Source organism: Scylla paramamosain, chromosome 24, assembly GCF_035594125.1.
Source record: "Scylla paramamosain isolate STU-SP2022 chromosome 24, ASM3559412v1, whole genome shotgun sequence".
Lineage (NCBI taxonomy): Eukaryota > Metazoa > Arthropoda > Malacostraca > Decapoda > Portunidae > Scylla > Scylla paramamosain.
In genome coordinates, this window is record NC_087174.1 from 402501 (window position 1) to 419103 (window position 16603).

The 16603-nt window shown below is 41.0% G+C and overlaps 1 protein-coding gene and 1 long non-coding RNA gene across 4 annotated transcripts in view; one reads left to right on the forward strand and one right to left on the reverse strand.

Annotated features, from left to right (window-relative positions):
* LOC135112540 (nuclear pore glycoprotein p62-like) overlaps nucleotides 1-6591 on the forward strand; it is a 14909-nt gene extending 8318 nt beyond the window's left edge. For all 3 annotated transcript variants that reach the window (XM_064026990.1, XM_064026988.1, XM_064026989.1), the window contains exons 2-10: nucleotides 1447-1501; nucleotides 1893-2378; nucleotides 2531-2689; nucleotides 3030-3131; nucleotides 3279-3398; nucleotides 3872-3941; nucleotides 4087-4309; nucleotides 4531-4689; nucleotides 4910-6591. In XM_064026990.1, the coding sequence (XP_063883060.1) occupies nucleotides 1483-1501; nucleotides 1893-2378; nucleotides 2531-2689; nucleotides 3030-3131; nucleotides 3279-3398; nucleotides 3872-3941; nucleotides 4087-4309; nucleotides 4531-4689; nucleotides 4910-5134 (1563 nt within the window). In that variant the 5' untranslated portion in view covers nucleotides 1447-1482 and the 3' untranslated portion in view covers nucleotides 5135-6591. The remainder of the gene's footprint in view (nucleotides 1-1446; nucleotides 1502-1892; nucleotides 2379-2530; nucleotides 2690-3029; nucleotides 3132-3278; nucleotides 3399-3871; nucleotides 3942-4086; nucleotides 4310-4530; nucleotides 4690-4909) is intronic.
* Nucleotides 1-10048, reverse strand: part of LOC135112542 (uncharacterized) — a 25686-nt gene extending 15638 nt beyond the window's left edge. Inside the window, exon 1 of the long non-coding RNA XR_010274435.1 lies at nucleotides 10034-10048. This is a non-coding gene — a long non-coding RNA (uncharacterized LOC135112542). The remainder of the gene's footprint in view (nucleotides 1-10033) is intronic.
* Between the last annotated feature and the right edge of the window lie 6555 nt (nucleotides 10049-16603).

Below are 16603 nucleotides of genomic sequence, written 5' to 3' on the forward strand. Positions count from 1 at the left end.
TCTCTGGGGCAGCAGTTGGCAGGCTACACCTCTTGCACTGGCGTCCCATCCTCCCAGTTGTGTAGGGCTGTAGTGCACCAACTATTGGGTTAGGCACCTGCCCCTCCAGGACTTTCCATCTGTAGATGGCCCAGTACCTGTCCCTCCATGGTTGTTGGGAGTACAGCCCCAGGTTCCTGAATTTGTCCCAGTAGTTGAAGCCTCTCATGCCCTGGATCTGCATGGTAAAAAGCCTCAGCACTGCCTCCAGCTGCTGGATGTCCCCCCATCCCATGTCTGTCATCAGTCCTGTCATCACTCCTAAAAAGTTACAATCACTCACAGCAAGGCTTGGAGGTGTGATCAGACCCTGTGCTGGCAGGACCCCTGGCTGCCCAGGAGTGCTGGCTTGGGCAGCTGCTGATCCTTGGGGAATGGGTGGCTGTGGTTGTCTCATCTTGGTCGCCTTGACATGCATGCACTTACATGACTCCACTAGACACTCACTCTTCCTGAGAGTTGTAGCACATTCTTGGGTGAAACATGGTGCACCTCCCTCCTAGCTTGCACCCATTTTCTCCTTTAATGCCATGGCTGAGGAAATTGTGGCATGGCTTAAGGTACCTGTACTTGCAGTCCGTACTGGAAGGCCCATGTTTGCATATCCCACTGGGGTAGTGGCAGCTGATAGGTCCCTCTTGCTAGTTCTGGTTATCACATTGTGCACGTTGATTCTCATGGGTAGTCTGGGTCCCTGTGTGTGTGTGTGTGTGTGTGTGTGTGTGTGTGTGTGTGTGTGTGTGTGTGTGTGTGTGTGTGTGTGTGTGTGTGTGTGTGTGTGTGTGTGTGTGTGTGTGTGTGTGGTCCTTCCCCATTCCTATTGAGAGAGAGAGAGAGAGAGAGAGAGAGAGAGAGAGAGAGAGAGAGAGAGAGAGAGAGAGAGAGAGAGAGAGAGAGAGAGAGAGAGAACAAGCCTTAACTTGAGGCTGAGAATGAGCTCATTCAATAGCCATGTTTAAATCTAGGTATGACAGATATAAAAGGTTATGGCCAATGAAGTCTGGCACATAAGTAGTAGAGGTGGGGACTTCACAAGAAACTTATTATTTCCCCACTATGCTGTGCTAGGTAACCAATACACAGTGAAAAAGTAAAAGAGGAAAAGGAGAATAGCTCATAAAAGGAATGCTACTTCTCTGTTTTACATTGTTTATATTTGGATTTAAATAGGGAAGCTGTTTAATTCATTATTCACTCATTATTCATGGGTGTCAGGTTGAGGGGAAGCTCTTTCCTTGCAGAGGCCTAGTAGAAGCTGGTGTGAGGTGTGGTGGACAGTGAAGGATGTAGTTGTCCTGTCTTCTCTCTCTTTCTCTCCAAGGTGATGCTGGAGTGTAGTGCACAGTGAATTGATGATTAAAGTGTATACAGTATTCCTGTGCAGTAATAATTTGTGTTCCCTTTCAGATTGTTGACTGAGAAGGCAACACAAAGGAGGCAGCGATGTCTTTCAGTCTCGGAAGTAAGTTCCGATACATTTCGTTGCATTGTATTTTCTGGAGTTTTTATGCCAATGGTCAGGTGGTGATGCAATATATATAGTTATTGTGTTTCAAGTTGTGTTATTTGTTCATGTGCCCATCTTGAGCACAGATCCATGCAATAGTTAGATTTTTGGGAATGAATATTACGTACAAGAATTGTAATTTTTCAAATGCTGTATTTATATTTTCTCCTTTTACTCACATCAACAGTATTCCATACTGTAATTTTTCCCCACTTTTTTTTTTTAGCATAATTTTGAGCAAATTATTTATGTCTCATTACTGTCCATTATTTGTTAGCATATTTCCAATGTTTCCTGTACACCAAGCTGTGTGAGTGTGTCAGTAACCATGACATGACACTTGCAGACACAGCGCCCAAGACCACAGGCAGCGGGTTTAGCTTCCCGACTGTCACCACCTCCACAGCAGGTGGCACCAGTGGCTTCAGCTTTGGTACTCCCCAAGCCACCTCACAGCCTTCTGGCACCTCCCCATTTAGCTTTGGCATCACATCTACCCCAGCAGCCACCTTCAGCACCACTGCCACCACCGCAGGTGGCGGGCTTTTCTCTGTGGCCGCCACAAATCAGCAGCAGCAGACAGCATCGCCTGGAGCAGGGTTCCTCGCACCTCCTGCCTCTTCTGTTTCCTCGTCTTTCTGTTTCTCTGTTCCTGCCCCAGCCACTACAAGCACAACAGGGTTCTCAGGTTTCCAGCTGCCCACAGCTTCCACAGCAACACCTACCCTACAATTTGGAGGGCCCACCAAGGCCGCAGGAGCAGCTCCTGAGTTGGCCAAGTCGGCTGCCCCTACCTCGCAGACCTTTGCTTTCTCCACCAAACCCACCACAGGTTTGTAGTCACTTCTGCACTACATCTTTCCCAAGAGCCATCAGTATCTCATTGTGGCATAAGGAAGCTTTCTTGGTCTTGTTTTAAGATATAACCCTACATGACCTGTGCAAATGTTTATTCAGTCAGTACAAGCAGCTGTCTGTTTTCAGGTACGCTGGCTGCTGCACCAGGAGCCTCACTCTTCACGCCTGCTACCATCACCACTGCCACTGCTGCTGCCGCCACTATCACAACTAGTGTTTCTGCTACTACTGGCCAGACCTCAGCTCCCTCTATCACCACCACCACCACCCCCTCACTGGGACTTGGTACGCAGCCATGCTTCTGTTGTTATGATATGTTGTCCATTAACTAAAAGGTCTATGTCCCTACCAGGCTATTTGAGATCACCATACTAACTCATTGTACTCAGGTAGCCTACCTATGCAAGCAGTACACTGTGCGAAAACTTATTAATAATTTATACAGCCAGTCAACATCAATACCACTTAGTGTAGTCAGTTTTGAGTTTTAAATTAATGGTATATTATTATCAATGAATATCTCATTTTGACACAAGGAAGTCTTCTTGGTCATGTTTTAAGATATAACCCTACATGACCTGTGCAAATGTTTATTCAGTCAGTACAAGCAGCTGTCTGTCCTCAGGTACAATGGGTGCTGCACCAGAAGTCTCATTCTTCACACCTACCACCACCACCTCCACTGCTGCTGCCACTGCCACCACTAGCACCCCTTCACTGGGACTTGGTACACAGCCATGCTTATTGGTATATTATTATCCATGAATATTTCATTTTGACATAAGGAAGCTTTCTTGGTCATGTTTTAAGATATAACTCTACATGACCTGTGCAAGTGTTTATTAAATCAGTACAAGCAGCTGTCTGTCCTCAGGTACATTGGCTGCTACACAAGTAGCCCCTTTCTTCACACCTTCCACCACCACCGCCACTGCTGCTGCCACTGCTGCCACCACCACCACCACTACTACCACCACCCCCTCACTGGGACTTGGTACACAGCCATGCTTCTGTTGTTATAAAGTTGTCCATTAACTAACAGGTCTACGTCCCTACCAGTCTATTTGAGATCACCATACTGATTGTACTCAGGCAATTTACTTACTAACACTGTCTAAACCCATGCATGCAGTACACTGTAGGAAGACTTATTACATTAATAATTTATACAACCAGTCAATGTCAATATCACTAAATGTAGTCAGTTTTGAGTTTAAAATTATTGGTATATTATTATTATTATTATTATTATTATTATTATTATTGTTTCAAATTTATTCATATATTTTTTTTATGTAAGGAGCACTTGCTAAGGGTAACAAAAAGAATGAAATAAAAGGCCTACTGAGGTGCCATTTCTTAAAGAAAGGTCAAAGGGATTAATAGTCCTAAGCAATTTTGAAGTCTACTGCTTGCACAGGTAGGTTGCACAGGTAGGGTGGAACTAATTGTCTTTATTCCCCACAGTTGCCACTGCCACCACCACAGAGACAGCAGCATCCACGACCACACCTACCCTGTTCACCATGACCACCCCGTACGTCACTCTTTGTGTGTGTGGAGAAAACCAGAGATTTAATCCAATGACAACAAAACACAATAAATAATGCATTTTGTCACATTAATATCATTTCAACATTGCTTTAAAATTTCACCTAATATTCACATTTTTCACTGGACAGTAACAGCAGTGCTACCGGGGCCCCGGTGAGTGGTGACAGTGCAGCAACTGGTGAGCTGAGTGTGGTTGATCTGGAGAAAAAAGTTAACAAGTGGATGTCCGAGCTGAAGGAACAGGAGGAGAAGCTGATGAGGCAGGCAGCTCATGTCAATGCGTGGGACCAACTGCTGCAGCAGGGACACGATCAAGTGCAGCAGCTGCGGCTCACACTCGATAATGTCACGGTAGGAACAGCAAACATGGCACGGTAGACAGGGCCAGGTACAGCAGCTTGAGGTGGTCTGGCTGTGTAGTGTAGTGGGGATGAAGGAATACCTGCTTATCCAGTCTTGTCGTGAATGTTTTCATTTCTGTTTCCCTACAGTCTTGCCATGAATCTTATCCACTTCCCCTTCTTAACTGTATGCTGTACTGTAGTAAGGTTAATCCAGTTCTCCTTCTACAGATGGACCAGAACAGGCTGCAGGCTGAGCTGGACTTCATTCAGGGACAGCAGCAAGAATTAGAGCAGCTGATTGAGCCCCTGGAGACAGCAGCAGCATCCACCACCCCAGCACAGCACCAGGGTGACCGGCAGCGGGAGAACATGCACCTGGTAGCTCAGGTGAGTGGCACCACCACTGCCACTGTGTGTCTGTCTGTTAATGTAACTTGTATTTATTTCTATATTAAAATGTAAGAAGAACCAGTCATCCATACAGTGCCACAATTATGTTTGTCTGTCTCTGGCTGATATTTTTTTTTTATCTCAATCTGTCCACATCCTTATAACAAATAATAAGAGGTTGTTGATACCACACTCACAGAACACGATCATCTTTCAGAACCTGGACTCACAGCTGAGGCAGATTACAGACGACCTGTGCAAGGTTATTGAACACCTCAACTCCAGTAACTCTGGCTCACGTGCCACAGACCCAGTGAACACTGTAGCTCGGGTGTTGTCTGCACACATGGACACACTGAAGTGGGTTGACCAGAACACTGCACTGCTGAGCCAGAAGATTGATGAACTCTCCCGCACTTCAGACAACAAGCGCAGGAACTAGGGCAGTGCTAGCTGGTCATTGACTTTGGATTTGTCACCCCACAGTAAAGGGCATTTCAAAGTTGAAACTGTCTTTCTAGCTTGATGATGCTCACTCTGCAAGTGTCTTCAAGGAAGACCCACTTCTTCCTGTCCAAACTCTCTCTTCTTGCTTGTTCAGTTCTTCCCATACAGTAGCACTTCTTTCACACATGTACTGCTTTACTTTGCACTTCCAAGTGGCTGTCCTCTCACACAAATACCTTCACTTTCACTCACATACACTTTCTTTGCAACCTCCACACTGTTTATTCTAAAGCTATTCATTAATCTCCTAATTTTGGTTGTATTATTATGCAGTATGGTAGGAAGTTACGATTGTGTAATGATATAAGTAAACTGAGAAGGTTACTGAATAGTTTTATATATATATATATATATATATATATATATATATATATATATATATATATATATATATATATATATATATATATATATATATTACTGTTTTTTTTTTTTTTTTTTTTTTTTCCCCTTTTCTTGTTAACAAAAGGTTATGTAGAAAATATTTTGAGTAAATCTTCACATGTGTAGGTATATATGCTCAGTGCTTTCTCTGTTACTCATACAAGAGTACAAATGGGAGGTTTATTGCAGAGTGACAAGAATTTTCAGTATTAGATCAGAGATGGACAAGAATTTTAACAAGGAGGATACTCTGTATAGTGGTACATTTCAAGGGACATTTGATTGAGATGAAAAGATAAAATAATACAAAGCAAACATATAATTTGCCATCCTAGTATCAACTAAAAAATTTTGGGTCAGCAGGTTAGGTAGTGGTTTTGTTGGTGTGATGGCTGTATCTGACATAATAATAATAATGGTCCTTTCTAAGATATGAAAAGAAGTGTCACATAATGTGTTGGTGGGGCTCAAAAAGCCATAGTTTGTATCTTGTCCACCTACATTAGACCTTCATGTGTGAGACTGGACAGATTTAGTTAGTTATGTACAAATACTTATACTTAACTAAATCTGTATCACAGCAAAAGCATATTGTTGAGTTGCCACAAGTAATGATGTCATCATAATGTTGCAGTGTATTTTGTGACATTTTCTGTGGCTGCTGTACACTGGGTACATGTATCCAGGACACAACAATAATTTTATGTTATGATCTGCTTTTTCATTCAAGGAAAGAAGAAACACAAAGTTTGTGCTCAGAGAAGACAGTTCTACCATTGATGGAAAAGTTAATGAAAAACAGATGCTGAACTTGGTGTTCCTTTTTTCATTATTATCAAAATTATTTGCTTCACAGCTCACTGTCTTCAGAATATGCAATTGGCAGGAGATTTAAAGTGAAAAATGTGAGCTTGTGTGGTATGAATGTTTAGAAAATGTTCTCAGCTTATGTATTCATAATGGAGGTTTTGTTTCTATGATGAAGGCAATAAAGATATAAACAATTCCTACAAATGTTTTCTTAAGTGAGGCATTGAGACGAGGTATCACACACACAAAAAAAAAGGTAAATAAAATTATAATGATGCTATGGAATCTTAGTTCATGAATGTTCCTGTTCATAAACAAATTGGTGATACAAGGTAAACACTAGCAGTCAGTGATATCATCAGGAAAGGTGGTGCACGGCACAAACCCAAATATTTTTTTAAGGCTTCAATGAAAGAGTAACTCAGCCTAGTGCACACAAAGAAACAAATGTGGAAAACTGGAGAAGACTGAAAATACAAGAAAAATGTGTAGCTTAACAATGATGGAAGAAAGAGAAGTGGGTGGTGACAATGTAAAAAAGATATCCAGTGATATATTAGAGATGGAAAGAGAAAAAGAAAACAAAGAACTGAGAGAAGAGGTGGCAAAAAAAAGTGAACTTGAACAAGAAGTACAGTGAAAAATTAAGAAACTCAAGGAAGAGAACAAAGAGTTAAAGAAAACTTTGCAAGAGAGAGAGGTTAGGGTTGGAGAAATTAAGGTGTTAGTGACAGGAAGTCAAAAGTTGGAAAGAAGAGGGAGAACAACAACAAGAGGTAGAGATGGAGGAGATAATAAGGCAACAGCAACAGGAACACAATAAGGATATGGAAAAGAAAGTTATTAAAATAATAAGGAAAAAAAAGTAATCTTTTGAGAGAGACAGTATAGAGAAAGATGTATGTGGTGGTAAGATGTTGGGTGTGGGGGCTAAGGTGAACCTGCTCATGAAAATAATTAGATAGAAAGAAGTGAAAAGGGCTAAGGAAATAATAGCAGAAATGGCAGAGGAAGGAGAGGGGAGAATTGAACAAATTGAAGAGGTTTGCAGGACTGGAAATTATGAAGAAAATGGAAAAAGACCAATGAAAACAAGATCTGTGTCACAAACAGCAGCTGAACATGTCTTGCAAAGAACTGGAAAATTGGCAAAAGTAGAAGGAATGAACGAAATATGGATAAAAAAAAAGACATGAATGAAGAAGAAAAAAATTGAAAGAATTGAGAGTAGAGGCCCTGTCAAAAAATAAAAAAAATAAAAAAAATGGAGAGAAAACACAAAAACAAGCAAAAAGATTCACCTGGAAAGTTGTGGACATGAAAGTGAGGAAATGGTGGCACAAAGATACAACGCAAGATCACCAAGCAGAGGTTTAAAGATTATGTACACTAACATAGATGGTTTGGTATCATGCCAATTGGAACTTAAAGACTACTTAAAGAACAATAAACTAGATTTGGTATATTTAACAGAAACCAAACTAAAAAAAGAAAACAAAGTTGAGATTTGCAAAGAAAGGATATAGCACATGGAGAGACAGAAAAGGAAAGGGAGGAGTGATGATATTGGTAAAAGAGGATATTGATGTTGAGGAAGTGGTATATGGTGATGGAATGGTGGATACATTGAGTGTTGTGATTAAGATCAAAGGAAGTGATAAAAGGAAAATCAATGTGACATACATACCACCAAAAACTAATGGATGGGAGACCAATAAATTTAAAAGCATGCAACTAGAAGCAAGAAATAATGTAGAGGAAATGATAAGGAAAAGAAGTAGGCAACTTCATCACAAAAGAAATTAACTGGGAGGAGATGGGAGTGAAAGAAAATGTTGGGTCATGGAGTAAAGAACTTATGTAAACCATGATGGTGAATGCAACAAGACAGTGGGTGAATGAGCCAACAAGATGTTTAGTTAGGTACAAGGATGTGGTGGTGGTGTGTTTTTGGAGATTTAAGTTAGTTTCTGAGGTGTTACAAGACAATTTGAGGTCTTTTTGTGTGTTTTTGGAGAATTAAGTTAGTTTCAGAGCTGTTACAGCTGTTATTATTATTATTATTATTATTATTATTATTATTATTATTATTATTATTATTATTATTATCATTATTATTATAATTACTGTTTCTATTATTATTATTATTATGATTATTATTATTATTATTATCATGATTATTATTATTATTATTATTATTATTATTATTATTATTATTATTATCATCATCATCATCATACATTTGTCTCCTTGTATATAAATATAATACTGCCAGCCCCTTTCCTTATACCAACCAGTTTCTAACCTATCATTCCTATCAAAAGTTACAGAAAGTGTAATTCATGTTCAACTAATGGACTATTTATCTACTATTCATGTGTTGCCTGGACAATTAGTCTGCATATAGCAAACTACACTCAACTGAAACAGCCTTGTGTAGCACCACTAGTGATCTTCTGTGTATGATGGATGAGGGAAAATGTGGAGTTTCAATATTATTAGATTTAAGTGCTGCCTTTGATACTGTACTGCATGATTTTCTGTTAGAAGATCTGCAAATTATAGCAGTTAGAGGATATGCACTGCAGTACCTGAGGAGCTACCTTGTAAAATAGGAGTCTCTCTCTCTCTCTCTCTCTCTCTCTCTCTCTCTCTCTCTCTCTCTCTCTCTCTCTCTTACATGCTGCCTTGTACCATCACACACACATACACACACACACACACACACACACACACACACACCTGGGTTCACACCTGTCTAATTGACAAAAGAATCATGCATTTATAAGAGAGAGAGAGAGAGAGAGAGAGAGAGAGAGAGAGAGAGAGAGAGAGAGAGAGAGAGAGAGAGAGAGAGAGAGAGAGAGAGAGAGAGAGAGAGAGACTGTATACATACATACATACCTTTGCATATGACCGCGACCCCTCACACACTACACAGGTCACACCCCCTCAGGTCACACTCCATGCCTGCTTGCTGCCAGGTCAACAGGGGTCACACACTAAGAGGCTCGTCCCACCCAGAGCTTGAACCCGGGAAGGCCTGGGTTGGAGTACCGGGCACAGCGAGGCTAACGGGATGTGACCTGAGGGGTTGTGACCTGTGTGGTGTGTGGTGTGTGAGGGATTGCAGTCCTACACAAAGATGGGTCACTGTGACCTTTGACCTTTTTCTGTAGGTAAGTGGCTGGCTGGGTAACCACTACACCACTAGCTGACATATGCACACATGCACAAGCACAAAAAAACAAACACACACACACACACACACACACACACACACACACAAATAAAATAGATAATTTTTAAAGATAAGAGTAGAGAAATAAAGATAAATAAATAAATAGATTATGTTAACCCCTTCGTTACCGACTCCATGATCCCGACGCGTCCCCGGACAGAGTTTTTTCGAGCGCTTATCATAATTTCGTGTAGGTAGTTAATGTTCATTTCTATGCCCACATTTAATCATCTAAGTATTATTTTTCATGTCTTTTGATAGATTTGGCTCATGGGATGTATACTTTTTTTCAAATCGGAAGTTGTTATACATGATTTCCTATGAAAACAAGTTGACACAAGATGATAAGTATTTCAACATAAAGAAATACATTGAACACGGAAAAAAAGTTTTATTTACCTTGTAATCTGGGAGACACCCATTCTTGTTCAGTTGCTTCAGAATCACTGCTGGAGGAAAACAAAAGACGCCATGACGCAACGCGTGTCACTGTCAAATCACACTGAGGGGTGGCGGCAATTCACATCACCACCCCCGCCACCACCGGCCAACGTCCTTGAAACACAAGGTGCCAATTAGTGAATTTGTCACTGTCAAATTAAAACCATACAAACCGAGAAATATGGAGCCCTGGGTATCATTAATAAGCGATGAAGTACACGCGTACTTCATCGGTTCGACAGCCGAAAATTCACATGAAGTACTATGGTACTTCATCGGTAGTAGGAGGAAGAAATGAAGAGAGAGAGAGAGAGAGAGAGAGAGAGAGAGAGAGAGAGAGAGAGAGAGAGAGAGAGAGAGAGAGAGAGAGAGAGGTTGGTAGACAGACAGACAGACAGATGGACAGATAAGGCCCCTGTACAGAGTTAACAGCTGGGTGTGGGGGGTGACAAAAGATGCAAGAGACAACTTAGAATGTCTAACATCACACAAGAGATGAGATGTGAAGTTTGCAGTTTAAATTATAAGTAAAGAACAGACCGAGGATGTTCAGTGTGGAAGAGGGGGACAGCCGAGTGTCACTGAAGAAGAGGGGATAGTTGTCTGGAAGCTTGTGTGGAGATGGTGAATGGAGGAATTGAGTTTTTGAGGCACTGAACAATTCTAAGTTTGCTCTGCCCCAATTAGAAAATTTAGAGAGACCAGAAGTGAAGTAGTAAAGGGAACAAATGAAGGTATAAACAAGGCAGCAAACAGTTTTACCTTGAGTCCTCTCCTGCCTCACCACGGCCCTGGAGACATCAAGGGGCGTCAGCTGGCCAGTCAGGGGCAGCCTCAAGGACACGGCGTCCTTTCCCCAATCCCTCCATACTTGACAGAGGGGCGGAGGAGGTGCTGGGGGGGGGGGGGGAAGTGAGAGGTGAATTAATAAGGTAGAAAAGTAAACAGTAGTCATATGCAGCTGGTTCTCTGTTCACACGCTGTGCAGGTCAACACATCAAGCAAACTGTGTGAATTATTGCAAACAACACAGGTAAAATAGTAGTAACAATGCAAACGACGCAGATAAGCAGTGCAAACAACAGACAACACATGCCTATCACTCCAAAATAACTTTCCATATACTTATATTCAACAAGAGGAGGAGGAGGTGGATGAAGGGAAGAGAATCAACACACACACACACACACACACACACACACACACACACACACACACACATATACCACCACCACCACCACCAACAACAACAACAACATCACCATGACCCTACCACCCCCACAGGCCCCCATTCCTGGTAGAACCTTATCTAATCACACGCACATACACACACACACACACAATATACGAGCAGGAAAAAAAAATAAAAGATGGGGAGGAGGCAGGAAGGCGCAGGAGTGGGGGGAGAGGGAATTGAAGATGATCTAACACACACACACACACACACACACACACACACACACACACATGTTTGGGTGTGCTTTGAGTGTGTTTGGAGGTGTTTTGGTGTGCTTTGAGTGTGTTTGGGGGTTTTCAAAGTGTTTGGGTGTGTTTTGGTGTGTTTGGGTATGTTTAAGTATGTTCTGGAATAGTTCAGATGTGTTTGGATGTGTTGAAGTGTGATTTGGGTGTATTGGGGATGTTTTGGAATAGTAAGGGTGCGTTTGGGTGTGTTAAAGTGTGATTTGGGAGTGTTTTGCTGTGTTTGGTAGTGTTTTGGGTGTTTGGGTGTTTTGGTGTGTTTGGGAGTGTTTTGTAATTGTGACGGTACAACTGGTATGACTACGGTGCACAGTAATGGTACAGCTGTCTCTCTATGGTACACTTGCAAATATAGTACAAATTCGCTTATTATGGTACACTATGGCACAAAATGGTAAGGGAGAGTGTGGAGCACTGAATCATCTGTTTTTCCAAGACTACTTTTTGTTCCTGGTCAAAAATGTCTGCCGTGAAAGAACCCAAGAACACACACACACACACACACACGCACACACACACAAGAAACGGAAGAAAATAAAGAAATGAAAGGCAAAAATGAAAAAAATAAACAAGGAAAGATAGAAGGGAGGGAGGGAGAGAGGGAAGGAGGGAGGGAGGGAGAGAGAGGGAAGGAGGGGAGGGAGAGGGGTATAAATGATGCATTAAGGAAGAGAGAGAGAGAGAGAGAGAGAGAGAGAGAGAGAGAGAGAGAGAGAGAGAGAGAGAGAGAGAGAGAGAGAGAGAGGAGAGAGAGAGAGAGAGAGAGAGAGAGAGAGAGAGAGAGAGAGAGAGAAGACAAGACGCTCCTGTACTTTCAACAAGACTAGTTAGTTCAAGCAATCACACACACACACACACACACACACACACACACACGCGTGACTAGTTAATTACTCCTTCGATGCTTTGTTTTAATCTCTCTCTCTCTCTCTCTCTCTCTCTCTCTCTCTCTCTCTCTCTCTCTCTCTCTCTCTCTCTCAGAATTATGGTCGCCTTTTATCATTGCATTGCTGTTTGTGGCTGAGTTTCCTGCACCAGAGAGAGAGACAGAGAGAGAGAGAGAGAGAGAGAGAGAGAGAGAGAGAGAGAGAGAGAGAGAGAGAGAGAGAGAGAGAGAGAGAGAGAGAGAGAGAGAGAGAGAGAGAGATTCTGGGAAGTGTCAATCAGAAAGTGAGACGAATGAGTTGAATCTGTGGAGGAGGAGGAGGAGGAGGAGGAGGAGGAAAGAAAGAGGGCACCCCTGCACTCGTTCCAGAACAACAACAACAACAACAACAACAACAACAACAACAACAACAACAACAACGACGACGAATCGATCCTGTAAAAATGAACACACACGCACACATCTGCCAGAGCCTGCACATTTGGTCAGGAAACACGAAAAATAAATAATAATAATAATAATAATAATAATAATAATAATAATAATAATAATAATAATAATAATAATAATAATAATAACAACAATGAAAAAAATACTAGTTGTGTGTGTGTGTGTGTGTGTGTGTGTGTGTGTGTGTACAGTGAAACAGAAAGACAATTGGAAAGCAAATGTAAAACGAGAGAGAGAGAGAGAGAGAGAGAGAGAGAGAGAGAGAGAGAGAGAGAGAGAGAGAGAGAGAGAGAGAGAGAGAGAGAGAGAGAGAGAGACCCTAATGTAGCCTAACCTGACACGACCTCCCATGACCTCCCCTACAGCACGTGTGACCCTAAGAGTGACCTCAGTCCTCACCATGGCCATCCAGTACTCGCAATCCACCAAGAATTTGCCACCAGGTAAGTCAAAACAGGGATTCTTTGAGCGGAGATAGTGAAACGTGGAGCGTATTTGCCGTAGGCTTTTTACAGAAACTATTATTATTATTATTAATATTATTATTATTATTATTATTATTATTATTATTATTATTAATATTTTCTTTTTTTTGCTTATTTTCTCTCCGTAGCGGTAAACGTGTGTATATTTGGGGTTATCCTTGTGTGCATATGATGTATTCTAGTGTGTGATGTAGTGAAATGTGATAACTAAGTCCCGTAGAGTTAATAATTAGTGTTTTCTTAAAAATTTTCAGTTTTTTTTTTTTAAGGGTAACTAATGTATCTTGTTCTCTCGTTTTCTTTTTTCTTCTGGAGGATGGTGGTGATTGCGGTGGTGGCGGTGGTGGTGGTGGTGCTGAGACTACTACTACTACTACTACTACTACTACAATTCCTCTTCCTGCTCTTCCTCGTTCTCCTCCTTCTCCTCTTACACCCATTTCACCTTCCCCCCTAACCCACCCCCACTCACCTACAAACCCCCCAAAAACCCCCAACCCTCTAGTTTCTTACATCAAGAGCCTCGATATTTGGATGATAACTTGCATGGTATACGTGTTCATGGCATTGCTGAAGTTTGCAATTGTCTACCATGTGCACTATAGAAGAACACAGGCGCCCCCACCTTCCCCGCCCCTATGCCCTGCTGCCACCAACGCCGCGCTGCACCAGGTGGGAGAGACAGAGGGAGAGAGAGGGAGAGGGTGGTGATGGTAAGGGTGTGCGTGTGTGTTTTGCTGGTGATGCAGGGTATGGGAGGAGGAGGAAGAGGAGGAGGAGTTGTAGTGGTACTGGTAGTAGTAGTAGTAGTAGTAGTATATCTGTTATTATTTCTCTCTCTCTCTCTCTCTCTCAGTCAACCGACTAGCCAGTCAGTAATAGAAAGCCTGGATGTAAATGCGTTTGTGTGGGATTTTTTGTTAGGCGAGTGGGGTAGGGTTAGCTTCTGCAACGACGCAAGTATTGATACTTTCATTATCAAAATGAAAAGGCCAGGAAGGTCTGTATATAAATTTGCTTACCTGTAGTGCTTATTATTTTACGTGGTTAAGTTAGGTTGTAGCGATGGAAATATTGGTACCATTATCATCAGTTATCAATGCTAAAAACTCAGAAAGGCCTGCAAGTGCTTGTCTGTATATTTCTCTAGTCCCCTGTATCCTTTTAGTCATTCTCCTTTATACTGATTTTATTAGACCTATATTTTTCCTGTAATGTGGGGACCAGAACTGCACAGCGTAGTCTAGACGAGGTCTGACCAGCGCCAAGTAAATCTTTAATATAACTTCCTGCCTTCTACTTTTAACACTATTGAAAATTAATCCTAGTACCCCATTTGCCCAGTTTCTGGCCTCTGCATTGTTTTCGTAGACAGAGTTCAGAGCTAACTATAACTCTAAATCTTTCTCGTACCCTGTACCTACCAGAGTTTGGTTGTTTAAAGTGTACCTACTGTGTGGGTTTCCTCTACCTACGCTACTTTGCATTTCTCGATATTAAATTGCATTTGCCATCTGTCCGTCCATTCATTCATCCCATTTAAATCTGCCTGCAAGGCGATGGCATCCGATTCTGACCTAGTTTATCTTTGAATCATCCGTAAATTTACTATTGCTACTAATTCCACTATCAGTCATTCATATATATCAGAAATAACAGTAACCCTAATACCGATCCGTGGCACCCCACTAATTTAATGGTCCGACTCGGATTTCGAGCCGTTTATTATAACTCTTTGTCGCCTGTTGCTAAGCCATGATCCTGTCCAGCCTAATACATCTATCCCGTGTGCCCTAACCCTTCCCAGGAGCCTTTGATAAGGTATCTTGTCAAATGCTTTACTGAAGTCCAGATATAAGATATAACTATCACCATTATCTAATGCCTCGTACACTTTACTGTAAAAACTTCAAAACTATCACTATTCTCTAATGCCTCGTACACTTTATTGTAAAAACTTCAAGTTTGTCAGGCAAGACTCACTTCGTGAAGCCATGCTGTAACATTCATAAAGTTAAGTTTGTCAATGTTCCATAAGATTCCTTGCTATTATTAACTATTTTACCTACAACTGAAGTCAAGCTCACAGGTCTATAGTTAGACGCTAAAGTTTTATTTCTTAAAGATGGTCACTACATTAGCCTGCCTCCACATTAATGGTACCTCATCTGATTGAAGTGACTTCCTAAGCAGAAACTAACAGCTCACTAATAACCTCTTTGCATTCTTTAAGCACTGGATATTTCATCTGGTCCTGGCTTCTCGTTTCTTTTTTTTTTTTAGCCTATCTCTTGTTCCACCTCCCTAGTTATGAAAAGTACCCGTCAGCTTCTCATTCTCATCTGCTATAAATATCTATTCACTATCTGGCATCCTGCACGTTTTCCTTGGAAAAAAAAAAAAAAAAAAAAAAAAAAAAAAAAAAAAAAAAAATATATATATATATATATATATATATATATCAGTTCAGAATTTTAATCTCCCCAGAACCAACTCCCCATCTGCTGCATTTACTGGACCTTAGTATCATTATTCTTCGTCCTGTATACCTGATAAAATCCCTTGGGATCCATCTTCACCTGGCTGGCTACCTTTAATTCACAATTGCCCATAGCTTTCCACCACTTGGCCCGCCTCGTTTATGACCGAAGGCAAGAAAAGTATCAAAAATTATTACATGCCTATCTACATTCCGGTATTAGTCCGTCTCAGTTTCTTGTTCATAATCTCTCTTTACTGTTTATTTTCTTCTCCTTATACATTTGTATTATTACCTCAACTGTTTTTTTTTTTTTTTTTTTCTAAAATTATGTATTTACTTACCTCCCTCTCTCGTGTCAGGGGTAACCCGTCTTACCACACCCCGCAAAAAAAATAATAAATAAAAATAAATAAATGAATGAAAAAAAATAAAATACAAAATATACAATAACATATTAAAAACATCATAATGGTAGTAGTAGTACTAATAGTAGTAAACACCACTCTAAAAACAAAAATAATTCAGAACACAATTATAATCCTAATAATCTGGAGGGATGCTACAGGCCACAGGGGCCATGTAGCACTGTGCTTAGGATATGGTCATACTGGGTGAGGCTATATATTTTATAACAGGTGAAGAGTATAGGTGTAGTTCATAATTATAAGAAACAACGATAGTAACAGCAATTACAAAATATACAATAATAATAGTAGTAGTAGTAGTAAAAATAAATAAATACA